Raw genomic sequence first — 15,000 nt, 5'->3', positions numbered from 1 at the left:
TACAGGCTGATGCAGGATAATGCACACTTTATTACTTTGAATAGTCTGTTGATTGTTAATCGTGTGTGTGTGTGTGTGTGTGTGTGTGTGTGTGTGTGTGTGTTCACCTGGACCAGTTGGGGAAGGTATTCCTCCAGTTCCCCATCAGAGGCCTGTTCAAAGTGCTGCACCGCTGCTCTGCGCACGGTCTGGTCCTGGAAACTACATAATAACAAATGATGCTTTTAATGCTTTTTGATGCTTTCAAAACAACTTACAGCACAGTGAGTGCTTCCATTTTTACTTTACATTGTGTAATATAATATATGCCATTTAGATGATGCTTTTATTCAAAGCGACTTACATTGCAGTGAGTGCATACATTTTTCTGTATATATGGTCCCAGCGAGAATCAAACCCACAATCTTAGCGTTGCACCGTGCTCTACAAACTACTGAGCCACAGAGGACCACTACTGCACATAGACAATCGATTGATTGATTGATTGATTGATTTTGAGTTGCACCTTCCACTGTTACCATAGGGGCTAATAAGACGCTGGCGTCAAAGTAAAGAAGTGTTTTCATGGTGAGACGACAGTCTGAGTCCAACCTGTCGCTGAGTAGGAAGAGAGCCTCCTCTGGGTTGTGTAGGGGCCAGTGTTCTACCACAGTGTAGATCTCTGTCAGGTCCTCGGGCTGCCACCGGGGGGCGCCATCCAGCAGCAAGTGTAGGAACATGTTGCTCTCATCACAGCAGTGCCTTTTACTCCACAGGAAGGACTTCTCATTCTCTGAAAGACTGTGGAGAACAATAACACAATCAAATGAAAATGAAATCAAATGAAAAATAATAAGCTTTCTTTATACAGCACCTTTCATACATAACCATGGGGCTCAAAGTGCTGAAAGATTAAACGAAACAATCACCCAGTGTCATCGGAGACGGGTTGAACAGAAAAGGTTTTTGACCAGCAGATATCTTTCTTTGAGGCAGTTGGGACAGCTGTCACTCACAAACAGACGCAGTGCTTCTTGGAGGAGCTTGTGATCTTCCTGCTTAGATCCTCACACGGAGCGTTGAACAAGATGGATCCCGGGAGAGATATCGGCCTCTCGTACCTCCACTCCCTTTCCTCTGGGAATTCCAACTGGAAAACAATAGAACAATAGCAGGAAGGTGAGGGAAACATATGACAGTCACACTCAAGAGAGCAAGAGAGAGAAGAGAAGGAGAGTGGACTTCTCTTGCCTACACTGTGTGTGAATATAATAATAATAATAAAAAATGGAAATAATGATAATAATAATAATAATTAATAATAATAATAATGATCATAATGATAATAATAATAATAATAAAGATAATAATAATAATAAATGGAAATAATAATAATAATAAAATAATGATAATAATAATAATAATCATCATAATAATGGTAATGATAATAATAATAATAATAATAATAATGATAATAATAATAATAATAATGAAACTAATTATGATAATAATAATAATGATAATAATAATGATAATAATAATGATAACAATAATGATAATAATAATAATAATAAAATAATGATAATAATAATCATAATAATCATAATAATGGTAATGATAATAATAATAATAATAATGATACTAATAATGATAATAATAATAATAATAATAATAATAATAATGAAAATAATATATGCCTATGGTTGACGCTTTTACCCAAAGCGATTTACATTGCAGTGAGTACATACATTTTTCAGTATGTATGGTCCCAGCGGGAATTAAACCCCCAACCTAAGCGTTGTTAGCACCATGCCCTACAAACTGAGCCATAGAGGACCACCAGGGAAACACATAGAGAATACATACAAACAGTCCGTGTTATGTCAAAATAATCTCAGACTTAGGAGAATGGGAAAAAACTCGAGCACACTGACATTCTTGCTACTTCACATTGATGTGGAAAGACTCCAACGTTTTGGTAAACAGACCTGAGAGCAGATACTGTGATGAAGGTCTGTTGATACGTTGGAATCTTTCCACTGAAATGTGACCTAGCAGGAAAGTCAGTGTGAGGTTTTCTTCCTTTTCTACGTTTATGTATTCCCTCTGAGAACCTGGAACGTTGGAACGTTGAGGTGTGCAACAGGACTGACTGGACTGAAAGGGAACCTGCACAGCTTTTTGCAATAAGTGCTTTGAGTTGCATTAATGTACGAAAGGCGCTATATAAATAAAGTTTCACTTCACTTCACTTCACTACTGTTCTACTGCAGTACGACCGGTCCCGCTGTAGTACGACTACCATCACTTTATCACTTTATTACCTTATTCTACTTTCTTCTATTACTTACCATACTTATTTTACTTTATTCTATTATTGTTGATTTTGTATCCTGCTGCAATGCTAATGTCGAAGAACCTAAGCCTAAGGATGTTACTCTTGTGTACCCGTACATTGGAGGTAATAAAAGCAATTCTGATTCTGATTCTGAACTAACAGTGATCTACTGTATAATAGCTAGCTGGAACTGGAAGTGGCCAGTGGGGTGATGTTTGTCCTCCCACCAGTGGGGGGCACTGTTCTACACTACTCACCTGCATTATGACCCCCGTGGCCTGTCTGTGGCTGTCTGACAGAGCGGGGGACGGAGGGTCGGTCAGCTCCACCAGCATGGACAGGCTGAGAAGGACAGTCCCACTGACTAGAGTCCTATAGAGAGACAGTAAACAACATGACTAGAGTCCTATAGAGAGACAGTATACAACATGGCCTTACGAGTGTCAGCACAACACTTTCTCATAATACACCTAATACGCACACACGCACACACACACACACACACACACACACACACACACACACACACACACACATGCAAAGACCGGTGAAGGTCTTTAGCAAAACATGCACTCATCTGCTGATAGAGTCATCACTATAAAAAAAAGAGCTGAACAGAGCCTACTGTTTGCTGTAGATTGGTAGAACCGCCCAGCCTAACGGTTCTGGGGTCTTCCCCTGCTTGGTGCCCACAAGACGAAACGTCAACATGCACTCATACGGCAGCTGCCTGATCGGCACTGGGAACACCACCCTGAAAGACACACACACACACACACACACACACACACACACACACACACACGATTAAGAATTAACAGACAATGATTCAAAGTAATAAAGTGTGCATTATCCTGCATCAGCCTGTATTAAGCAATTCAATTATTACTTAGAATAATGGAAAACAAGGAGAAGATCCAGCAGGAAATGAGATTGGACTGATTATTTATGAAAGTGTAGTTCAGCCCAGAATACCAGGACAGTATTACCGGTCAGCTGACAATGTCCTTACATGCGGTTACACTGGATCTTGTTGCCATGCGACGCCAAGGCAGTGCTGATGTTCTCAGAGACCCCCGCCTCACAGACCTTCTTCCCCCCATACGTCAGCGAACAGGAGATGGAGAAGTAATCAAAACTGGAGAAGACAGAGGGAGCAACAAGACTTCATACTTACTTCACAATAACAATACTTCATAATTAACAATTAACACCCTCTCATATTCGGTTGTGCTAAAGATAAGGACAAGAAGGACCCTGCATGTTTTCATGTTTTGGTTTAGTTATGTTGTGGTTCTCCCCAAACTCTTAAAACAATTCTAGTTAATAACAAAAAAGTTGTTTTTATTTGGAGATCCATGCAGAACCCTTTTGTGTTCCATGTTGAGTCCTTTCCCCAGAGGGTTCTAAATGGAACCCAAACCAGTCTACATGGAACCCAAATATGGTTCTTCAAACGGTGCCCCTCGAGGGACAAATGAAGAATTCTTTTTTTGCTGTTGTTTCTACAATTGCATTGTATTGTACCTGTCGAGCCAGTAGGGCTGTAGTTTATAGAGCGCAGCAACGTTGACCTGCAGGATGTCCATGTTGTGGTCAGCGTCACAGATGGGAGGTAGATGGTGGTCGGTGTTTTGTGGTCTGAAGTCGGACGTGAAGTTGTCGAAGAAGACGTGCAGCAGTTTTCCCAGGGCCTGATGGATCATGACTATGGCTAGACACAATCACACAACACAAGAGGTCCGGATTAAGATAAGATCGTTTGCAGTTGACTGATGTTTTTTGTTGATTTTATAAAAATGGAGGTGGTGGTTGTGCTAACAACCTTGTATTTACTTGAGTCAAACAGTCTTGAGTCTTAAAGGGGAAGGTTTACATATTTTCTGTCACTATCGTTTGAGGCCATAAATATCTCCAACTCACTCATATTCCAAGTTACAGTACTTCAAACATTTACAACAGAGGCCGGGAGAGGTAGAAACGGGTTCGTTGTAATGCATGGAATGGAATGAGGATTGGTTTTAAACACGTGTGGTATTAATCATGTCAATCCATTGGCAGTCATACATCAACAACCTTGTATTTACTTGAGACAAACAATCCCAAGCAATAAAGGGGAAGTTTTGCATATCTTCTGTCAGACACTGTCAATGTTGTTGAGGTCATGAATCATTGGTGTAGCCACAGGTGCGGTTGTGCCACCCAAAAATTTGATGCAGAATGATTATTTTTAAATATAATATATACAAATAATATATTGATTATATAATATTATATACCGTATTTTACGGAGTATAAGTCGCATCAGTCAAAAAATGCGTCATGAAGCGGAAAAATGCATATATAAGTCGCACTGGACTATAGGTCGCATTTATTTAGATGTATTTCATAAAATCCAAGACCAAGAACAGACATTTAATCTGGAAAGGCAAGTTATTCAACTACACAATAGCACACAGAACAACAGGCTGAATAGGTGTCCGGTATGTTAACGTGACACATTAACAGTTATTCAGCTACACAATAGCATAAAGAACATACCTGGGAGGCTGAATAGGCTAAATAAACATAACAAGCAACGTAAGCAAGTTCACCAAACTCCCTTTAATGTTTCAGTTAATTTCTTCAGTGGTACAGGAGCAGCATATAGTTGTCACAAGCACAGAGCACCCTCTCGCAACGGTAATGTTTACTCCTTGGTTCATGTCAGTCAGTACGAAATTATATATATTTTGATATATAAGTCGCACCTGACTATAAGTCGCACCTGACCAGCCAAATTATGAAAAAAAGTGTGACTTATAGTCCGGAAAATACGGTAATATGTGTCACGGTCTGGTGGGCTTGCGAACAACACGCAAACGGCAAAGCCTTCAAATCTCTTTTTTTTTTTTCAGCAGACGCAACTTGAAGTTTTGAAGTACCCACTCGTTATTTTTTCTAACAGTTTTATTATAACAATGTAACGCCTGAAGCTAATGGTAGAATATACTCGAGTCTAGCCGCGCAAGTTTATAAAAAAAACGTTTAACCCCCCCTCGTCAACAAAATAATATCTCCACTAGCCCCCCCTCACCCTCCCCTGTCGACGAAACACATACCCAGCGGTTTATCAGTACTTACCGGCCTCACAGTCATTCACCTCTGGATGGCTCTGAAATAGAACAACAAAACAAGGACATTTTTAACATTGGAACAATTGGAGTATTATTCATACCTTACATTTTTTCGCTGGCATCCTATCACTACAAGCAACCCAACCCAACAGAACAGGACATGACATCTGCAGTGAGGTAAAACTAGGTAAAGGTGGATGAAACGGTGAGATAAGCGGTTGTGTAAATCATTAACAAAACAGTTTTAAGTATATCCCATTCATTTAAATTCAGGTGCGGCTCCTTAAGTTCCTAAGCACCCAGCCTTCAGTGAAAACATTTTCGGAACACCCCCCCCCCCCCCGAAGTTGGCCAACGGGCGTCAGTACCAGAGTCATGGGTTTCATCCTGTTGAGTACGCTGATGGCGTTCTCCAGCTCTTTAGAAGTGATGCCACCCAGCAGCCTCATGATGGTGCGAACCTCGTCCACTAGAGGGTACACATCACTCCCACTCTGGGGAGACAATGGGGAGACACACACCACTCCACTGGTCAATCATCACTAGGAGATATGTAGCTTAATAACACTTTACATAAAGCATACAGATATAATGCCTTATAACAATAATGTGCAGTATAGGCATGTATGGAAAAAAAAAAAGATATATAATATATAGATATATATATATTCCTGTATGATGCCATAACATCTCTATTCAGAATGCATTACATCTGTCTTTGAGGCATTTTGGCGGGAAATGGCTCATATAGTACAGTTGGTCAGGATCACTGACGCTATAAAGCATGCTTCTAGCATGTGTTACGATGTATTATAAAGGCATTGCATTATTCAGTAGGACTGGGGAGGGTGAGTGTAGAGTTGTACCAACCTTGGTCCTCATCAGGTGGTTTGCCTCCCTGTTGAAGCAGCTGAGTCTCTCCTGCAGGATCATCCTGACAGGGACAGAGGACAGTTACCATAGTGACACCATGTGACCCTTCCTCAAGTTGTTATGACCTCTTCCTCAAGTTTCCTTGCCTCCTCTCCTTCTTCCTAGACTCGCTTCCTAGGTTCCTCCCCTTTCATGTTCTCCTCCAATGCTTTTTTTTCTGAGAAGGAAGTGAGTGGAGGACGGAGGAGAGGAGGAGAGGAGGAGAGGAGGAGGGGAGGAGAGGAGGAGAGGAGGAGGGGAGGAGAGGAGGAGAGGAGGAGAGGAGGAGGGGAGGAGGGGAGGAGAGGAGGAGAGGAGGAGAGGAGGAGGGGAGGAGAGGAGGAGAGGAGGAGGGGAGGAGAGGAGGAGAGGAGGAGAGGAGGAGAGGAGGAGGGGAGGAGAGGAGGAGAGGAGGAGAAGAGGAGAGGAGGAGAGGAGGAGAGGAGGAGGGGAGGAGAGGAGGAGAGGAGGAGAGGAGGAGGGGAGGAGAGGAATCGAGTTTCTTATAATTGAGAGAGAGGCCTCTGTGTTACGAGGGGAGTCATGATGGACGACTCCCTGATGCCCCCTCCTAGCGACTTGGAAGATTACAGTCTTGTGGACTAATTAGTGATGGTTGTCAGCTGCGTGTGTGTGCGTATGAGGCTACTTATGTGTGTCCCGTTTCCCTGTTCCCTTGTCAGTCGTTCACTCTTGTTATGTTTTTGAGAATCCTAAGCCTGTCGATAGAATGTTCCTAAATCTAAAGACTTTCTACTACCTGTCCTGGAGGACTTATTACTGCCTGTTTGCGTGTCTTATCAGGTACCTTTGGTATCTATTTAGTTTGTTTATGTCACTCCTTTCGTAGTCGTTTGAAACGATACTTTTCTGAGCCTGAATTGCTCTCCTTTATTTATTTATTTAATTATCATGTCGCATGTAATGTTTTGAACCTGCGTTTATTCTCAAGTAAAGAGAAACGTTATTTTACTCCCGCTCCGTCTCCGTTACTCTGACCTGCACCTGGGTCCAACACACTTTTACATACATGAACTTAAGAGAAACGTAACACCTCTGTTCGGTGACCTTCTCTCTGTGTGTTGCTGCAACAACAATCCAGCCACCTGTCCACATCCCTGACCTTCACCAGCACATACTACCATCTACAGAGGCATTGTAAGAGAAAACAACGCATCACGACAGCCTCTCAGATTCAATTCATTTATTTTATTATCGTCATAATGATATTGTTAATATTATTTGTGATCATATTGTTTTCGTCTAAGTAAGTGAATCATCGTTCCATCAGTCATCGCAAGAAAAAGTCATCTATGCTAGGGCCAGGGGCCATTGGCAGTCAAAATACCTGGACGTGTTGAAGACACAAGCAGAGCCAAGTAGGTGATACAAATGAACTGGAGCGTTGTCATCCTCCACCTGTTGGAAGGGAACACAGGTCAATGGTTGCTGCTTAGCAACAAGGAAAAACATTCCTTGTTAGTTTTAACACAGTCAATAAAAGACGAACATCGCATAGTGTCTGCCTGCTGGCACGTTCACCCTTAGTTGTGCTCTGTTTCCTTATATGTGCTAACAGCCATGACGGCAGAGGTAAACAGAACCAAAGTCTAGGAACCAGGGTGGAGATTTGTATAGCATCACCAGCCCTGATAACAGGCCTCAGGGGCACGGCTTGGCTGTAAACCAGGAGACCAGGGGAGGCAGGTGGAGTTGGACATGGGAGACCAGGGGAGGCAGGTGCAGGTAGACATGGGAGGACAGGGGAGGCAGGTGCAGGTAGACATGGGAGGACAGGGGAGGCTGGTGCAGGTAGACATGGGAGGACAGGGGAGGCTGGTGCAGGTAGACATGGGAGGACAGGGGAGGCTGGTGGAGGTAGACATGGGAGGACAGGGGAGGCTGGTGGAGGTAGACATGGGAGGACAGGGGAGGCTGGTGCAGGTAGACATGGGAGGACAGGGGAGGCTGGTGGAGGTAGACATGGGAGGACAGGGGAGGCTGGTGCAGGTAGACATGGGAGGACAGGGGAGGCTGGTGGAGGTAGACATGGGAGGACAGGGGAGGCTGGTGGAGGTAGACATGGGAGGACAGGGGAGGCTGGTGGAGGTAGACATGGGAGGACAGGGGAGGCTGGTGGAGGTAGACATGGGAGGACAGGGGAGGCTGGTGGAGGTAGACATGGGAGGACAGGGGAGGCAGGTGCAGTAGACATGGGAGGACAGGGGAGGCTGGTGGAGGTAGACATGGGAGGACAGGGGAGGCTGGTGGAGGTAGACAGGGGAGGCTGGTGGAGGTAGACATGGGAGGACAGGGGAGGCTGGTGGAGGTAGACATGGGAGGACAGGGGAGGCTGGTGGAGGTAGACATGGGAGGACAGGGGAGGCTGGTGCAGTAGACATGGGAGGACAGGGGAGGCTGGTGGAGGTAGACATGGGAGGACAGGGGAGGCAGGTGGAGGTAGACATGGGAGGACAGGGGAGGCTGGTGCAGGTAGACATGGGAGGACAGGGGAGGCTGGTGGAGGTAGACATGGGAGGACAGCGGAGGCAGGTGCAGGTAGACATGGGAGGACAGGGGAGGCTGGTGGACATGGGAGGACAGGGGAGGCTGGTGCAGGTAGACATGGGAGGACAGGGGAGGCTGGTGCAGGTAGACATGGGAGGACAGGCTCATTGTAATGAATGAAATGAGGAATGGTATTAAACATACTAGCCTCTCCTGCTGGAAATACAAAATAGCACAAGACATAAGCAGGCCTGTCCTCCTCGGTGAATAATCTACTGACACTTTCGGTGGGGAAAAAAATCAAAGCTCAAAAGAAAGAAAGAAAGAAAGAAAGAAAGAAATGTAGCCAGGTGAAAGTACTTACGTCCCTGGCCAGTAGGTTGAGCAGCGTGTCCCTATGGAGCAGCCTGACGGGAACCTCGAGGCCAAACTTCTGGTAGGCCTGAATGCTCTCGTGCATGCCCAGGATCTCCTCACTGGGGCGGGGGGTACAAATGAAGGGAAAGGGTCATTATACACTATGTCACACATACAACATAGGTTATAACATAGGGTAGTACATACAGCACATAGACAGCACTTCACAGGAGATGGGATTAAGGCAGCATAACAATGGCGGATTAAAGACCCTCAGACAATCCCTTTGCCCACTCAGGTTACAGGTCCAATGACAAATGCTCAAATCTAGACGGGAATAATCTTGAGGGAAACATCTGCAATGTTTGTTAAACAGTCATTTCCTCCTCATATTTGAATACCTACCGTATGTGTGGTGAAGATGCTTACACGATTACTCTAATTAGCTCATTTATGTACATGGATAATATTGATCTACAATGGTGGATGTACATAGCTTTGAATGAATTCTCTATTGACTTGTTGAAGGTACTTCTTAATTATTCAATATCAGGGGTGACTATCACTCACACTTGTACAGGCTTGCTAAGGGATGCACGTAGTTTTAATCATGATATAAACAAACACTAACATGCAACCTCCCGTAATGTTTGTCTTCACCCAGTGCTCGGCATGTTATGATTACAACTAAGCTGTATAATGCACACCCCACGCACAGACCAAGTGGGTTGTGCAAACCATCTGTATCCCAACCTGCGTCATAACATCCTACAGGTAAACATATGACTGAACAAGTGAGGACATCCATAGCCTTGGTATGAGAAACACGTCCACCATTGCGGTCACAAATGATGATGGTTGTTGTGCTTTCAAGAACTTGGGTTGACCCACTTAGTTGTGCAACTCAGTGTAGTAAATACGCCCTGAGAGCGCCGGAGCGCAACCATTCGGTCGACATTAACTGACTTCAGTTGAAACCAGAGCGCTCTGAGCAGATTGACAGAGCATATTTACGAATGCACCCCATAGTATCAATTATCAATGTTCTAGTACCCTAGAAGGTCAGAGGTCACGGCTACATGCTGTGATATGGAGGTGAGGTTTGGCCACTTACTTCCTGAGGTACTCCTCAGAGTCACACAGTTTCAGGACGTACTGGCCACTGTTGCGGTTCGTAGCGTCCAGGAGGAGGAAGATCTCATCGATCAGGTTCTGCACCGTCCTGTTCACTGAGGGAGAGGTCAGAGGCATAGACGGATCATGAAAAAATGGGCCCCTGGGCCTGGACGTGTAGAAAGCCCCCCCCCCCCCCCCCCTCCCCAGCGCAAACACTTTTTTTTTTAGAGCGCAAGTAAACACAATGCCAACAGCATATAAGACATACCGGTAGCCTACGTTTACCTGCATCTCAACAGGTTTTACAGCGGAGGAACACTCAAAGCCAACAGCACAATAACTAGAAAAAATTCACCTGTATTTCAACGACACAGGATTTACAACACAGGCATGCCACACTCACTTTTCTTGGAAGATCTAAGATGCCCAAGTAGTTTCCATTGTGTGGGGAATCTAGCAATTCATCACGCCCCCTAAATGCGAGACCCCTCTCCCCTAAGAACTTGATGACGGAAACAACTCTCCTAAGCACCTCTCTCCAATATTGCCTCTCTCCATCGATTTGCTTCATAAGGTCGGCGTCCACGGTGGCACATGTGATTCTCTGATGCAGGGCAAGCATGCAGGCTCGATGTTCTTCACTTCTCTCGTGCTCGCCGATTCGCTCTGGGTGTTTCCAGTCACAATAGCCAGTAACGAATGCAGCATGTGACTTAGTGGACAACAGCTTGCATGCAAAACAATAAATATTTCCTGTGAATGGGGAATACGTAATCCACTCTCTATCAACCACTTGGCTATTGGGCAAAATGCATTTCAGCTGTTCATTTGTTAATACTCTGGATTTGCCACCAATCCCACTATCCCTTACAGACGCTAGATAATGTGCATGACGATTCTGGAACACTTTAACTCCTCTGTCAATTAGAACCGCTTTGGCCCGCTTACTTTGAGTGATCTCCCACAAAGCTGGGTCAGTTACGGTTTCAAACCAAGCCTCGCTCTCCTCTCTTTGAGTAGTCTGTAACTGATCCTCCATGTTAGCAGGCGGCGGAGGCGACACGCGTCGCCGTTTGGCCTCTTGAGCACCGGCCTGCTCCTCTTCCTCACTCGCCAGCACCAACAGTTGCCCTGGTGGTGCAGCATTCGCACTAGCACTAGCAGTGCTGCTGACTGGCTCTGGCTGTTGCTCATCTCCCACGATGGGCTCGTCAGCCTCCCCCGCAACCCTAATGTTGTTCTCTTCATTTGTTTTAATATTCTTGAAAAAATGTGAAATTCGAGGAACATGATGTAAAATATCAGATTGTTTTTCTTTTTTTTCTTTTTTTATCTTCCGTTTAGCTGCTCCACTTAATGTGTGAAGGTGCTCCATTTTACCTGTGCGTTGTCAGTCTCAAGTTCGTTGTTATTGACATTGACCTCGCGACCTGCACCAGTGTGACCTCGTGACCTGTCCCCGGTACACAAACTTTAATGGCGCCCTCTAGTGTCTAGTTTCTATAGCCTACTCATTAATCTAATGGGAATGTAGCCTGTATTCGCATTATAATCTGAGTAGGCTATAGAAACTATGTAGCCCACACAAGCTTCTCTTTTTTTTGCAAGACGTGGGCCCCTATAAAATTGTTCAAAATAGTATATTCAAAAGTATATTAAAAATTGTTTTTTTACGTTCATATAAGGAATCTAATTTGTCCCAGTTACAGTAGGACATTTTCTACCGGCATCCCTGCGACAAGAAATGCAAAGGGCCCCCTGATCTCTGGGGCCCCTGGGCCTGGGCCCGGTAGGCCCGTTCAGTAATATGTCTTTGGTCAGAGGTCAGCATATTAGGCCCAGTCCACATGCTACAGTGTCACAAACCCAAAGGTAGTGCAAAAAAGGGAGTCCACAGATGTGTTTAAATTAAACAACTTAAGTTTATTTATACTAATTAAGCAAATTAAACTAAATAACATAAGAATATGGATAAGAATCAGTAGTGTATGCCATGAGTGAATGAGTGTAAAATGTATGTTGTATGTGTAAGGGGTGTATGTATGTAGTGTCCAAATAGGAGGCCCAAAACCTAAGTCACCCGAGACCTCACCAAAACCCTAAAGAAAGAAAGGCAAGTGGAAGAGAGAGTGAGCTGAGGATACACCCACAATATATATCCTCAGCTCCCCAAACCCAGGTGACACTATTTTATAACCCTAATTCTGTATAATTCTACAGTATAACCCTAATCATGATGATGTTGTGCTTTCCAAGACAATGGGTTGACCAAGTTGGTCGAAACTGCTGTGTTCCAGAATGATTCTACTTCTGTGAGGAACTATATAAAAGTAAAAGTGAAAGTAGTCAAGTTCAGAACTCCTTTGACTGTCTCTCATAAGGCGGTCAGACAGTCAGTGTGTTGTCTGTGCACAATAAAGTGGAAGATTGCTTTGATACACTTTTTGACTCGTGACTAGTGGAGTCATTGTTCAGTTTTAGAATTTACACAACGATACTTAGAATTCCCATAGCAACACTACAGAGCAGAACCGAGTCAAGTTTTATTTGGTTGGTCTGGTTACACATACATGATAGTCGTTGAAACAGTCCTGGAAATCACAATGATTTCATTGCTTTGATGTGACAGGAGGATGTTTTTCTTTAAGAACCCCGGAAAACTAAAATGTACAGTGAGTGTACAGGTAAATGGACTGACTTATATAGCGCCTTAATCCAAAGCGCTTTACAATGGCCTCTCATTCACCCATTCACACACACACATTCACACACCAATGGCGGCAAGCTACCATGCAAGGCGCCGGCCCGCTCATTGTGAGCAATTTGGGGTTCAGTGTCTTGCCCAAGGACACCTCGACATGTGGCCAGCCGGGGTTCGAACCGCCGATCTGCCGACCTTGCGATCATTAGACGCCGGCTCTACCTCCTGCGCCACAGCTGCCCCAGCAGTTATGCCCAGCAGTTGATGTAACCTGCTGGGCATTACTGCCTCCTCCGGTGCCAATGGTCAGCTGCAGGGTAGTCAACCAGGAACCACCACTCATCAACGTTTTGTTCCTTTAATCCTGGAACGTCTCCTGGTGGCGGAGCAGTGACAGGGACGTCTCCCTGCCACCCCCTGCAGCTGGCCTCTGGGTCAGGAGTTCTTTCCCCAACACTTGTCCTTCCTTCTCCACCTCCTCTGACAGTTCTTTTGTTGCCTTCTTCATCTTCCTTCCTGTCACTCCTGCGTCCCTCAGCAGGCGTGTGGTTGACAGCCCCACAAAGCCTCGGCATTCAACCTAAAATGGTGGGTAAATGGTGGGTAAATGGTGGTCCTCCAGCCAGATGGCAGCTGCAAGGTGTTCTTCCCAAAGACGCCCGTTTCAGAGAGGCACTTCGGCAACCCCTGCCACTTTCGGATGAATGACTTGGCTTTCCCATCCATCTTGCTTGTTGTTGACGTTGAACTTGGATGTCGGCGGGGGAGGCCGAGGCACATACCCAGGTGATCCTAGTGGGACGTTCTTTGTTGGGTCGCTGTACTGCCTCCTGACATGCTGCTCCAGCTGCTTCCTGGTGACTTCCAGCTTCCCACTCTTTTTCTCCTCCAGCAGCTGTCTGGCATGCTTGAAAGAGTCCTTGAAGAAGTTGGCTCTTTCTTTTTCTTTCCGTTTCCTGCGCTTACGGATGCGCTCAGCTCTGCAAAGGCTGGCTAGTCTTTGTCTGACCTCCTCCCACAGTGCTTTCAAGCCCTCTTTCTCAGCACGAGTTGCCTTCCTCCAGTTCTTGCAGAGGCCTTTGTACCAACTGGCCAATCTCCTTTTCTCTCCTTCCCTTCTCTCTCTGAGCAGATTTCTGTTTGGTGGTGACCTCGCCGAACCTGTCTTTGCACTCCTGGTATAGGATGTCCCCAAACGGGTTAAGTCTGGATTCCACTCCTGCTCGCAACGACCCCTCCAGCATCGCAGCGTCCAACTTCTGCCATGCCTCTGCCTCGTTCGCCTTCGGCCATTTGATCTTGCTCCTCCTGACTGGTTCCTTGCTCTCTGTTTTTTGGCTTGGCTCAGTTCTGAGGGGACTTCTCCTTGGTGCTCACGCAGGGGCTCACTCTCCACAGTGAACCTTCTTCCTCCACAACTTCCCTGCCTTCAGCAACATTGGGTCCATCAGCACTGTGGTTTTCCACCCGGCTTTCGGCCCCTCTTGTCTGACATGGCGCTGCAGTGCAAGGAGAAACCTTGGCCTTTCTCTCCACACCTTGTTTTCCCCTGGTGGATTCGCAACCCCCTGAACAAACTCGCTGAAGAAATCAAACCCTAAAAATATATTAATCTAAGCTAAAAACATTTATGTTTTGCAGCAGTTATGATTACACACAAAGACTTCTATGAATGTATTTTATCCATTAACTATTGTCTTATTAAATGTTTTATCTATTTACTTCTTATATTTGCTTTTATTCATTGTCTGTCCTGTGTCACACCTGTGTCTGACCTGTGTGTGTCATGTGATCTGTGTGTGTCATGTGACCTGTGTGTGTCATGTGACCTGTGTGTGTCATGTGACCTGTGTGTCATGTGACCTGTGATGTGTCATGTGACCTGTGTGTGTCATGTGGCCTGTGTGTGTCATGTGACCTATGTCGGTCATGTGACCTGTGTCTGTCATGTGACCTGTGTGTGTCATGGGATT

General features: G+C 45.2%; 1 protein-coding gene across 1 annotated transcript in view; it reads right to left on the bottom strand.

Annotated features, from left to right (window-relative positions):
• pik3c2g (phosphatidylinositol-4-phosphate 3-kinase catalytic subunit type 2 gamma) overlaps window positions 1–15,000 on the bottom strand; it is a gene marked incomplete at its 5' end in the record, with an annotated part of 35,486 nt that overhangs the window by 16,682 nt on the left and 3,804 nt on the right. Inside the window, 13 exons of the mRNA XM_080545268.1 lie at window positions 108–201; window positions 592–780; window positions 996–1,129; window positions 2,575–2,689; window positions 2,943–3,071; window positions 3,330–3,455; window positions 3,845–4,031; window positions 5,441–5,471; window positions 5,802–5,927; window positions 6,304–6,367; window positions 7,694–7,764; window positions 9,218–9,329; window positions 10,325–10,439. Of these exons, the coding sequence (XP_080401394.1) occupies window positions 108–201; window positions 592–780; window positions 996–1,129; window positions 2,575–2,689; window positions 2,943–3,071; window positions 3,330–3,455; window positions 3,845–4,031; window positions 5,441–5,471; window positions 5,802–5,927; window positions 6,304–6,367; window positions 7,694–7,764; window positions 9,218–9,329; window positions 10,325–10,439 (1,493 nt within the window). The remainder of the gene's footprint in view (window positions 1–107; window positions 202–591; window positions 781–995; window positions 1,130–2,574; window positions 2,690–2,942; window positions 3,072–3,329; window positions 3,456–3,844; window positions 4,032–5,440; window positions 5,472–5,801; window positions 5,928–6,303; window positions 6,368–7,693; window positions 7,765–9,217; window positions 9,330–10,324; window positions 10,440–15,000) is intronic.

Source organism: Nansenia antarctica (genome assembly GCF_963989245.1).
Source record: "Nansenia antarctica genome assembly, chromosome: 14".
NCBI classification, from domain to species: domain Eukaryota; kingdom Metazoa; phylum Chordata; class Actinopteri; order Argentiniformes; family Microstomatidae; genus Nansenia; species Nansenia antarctica.
This window is presented reverse-complemented; position numbering and strand designations above follow the sequence as displayed.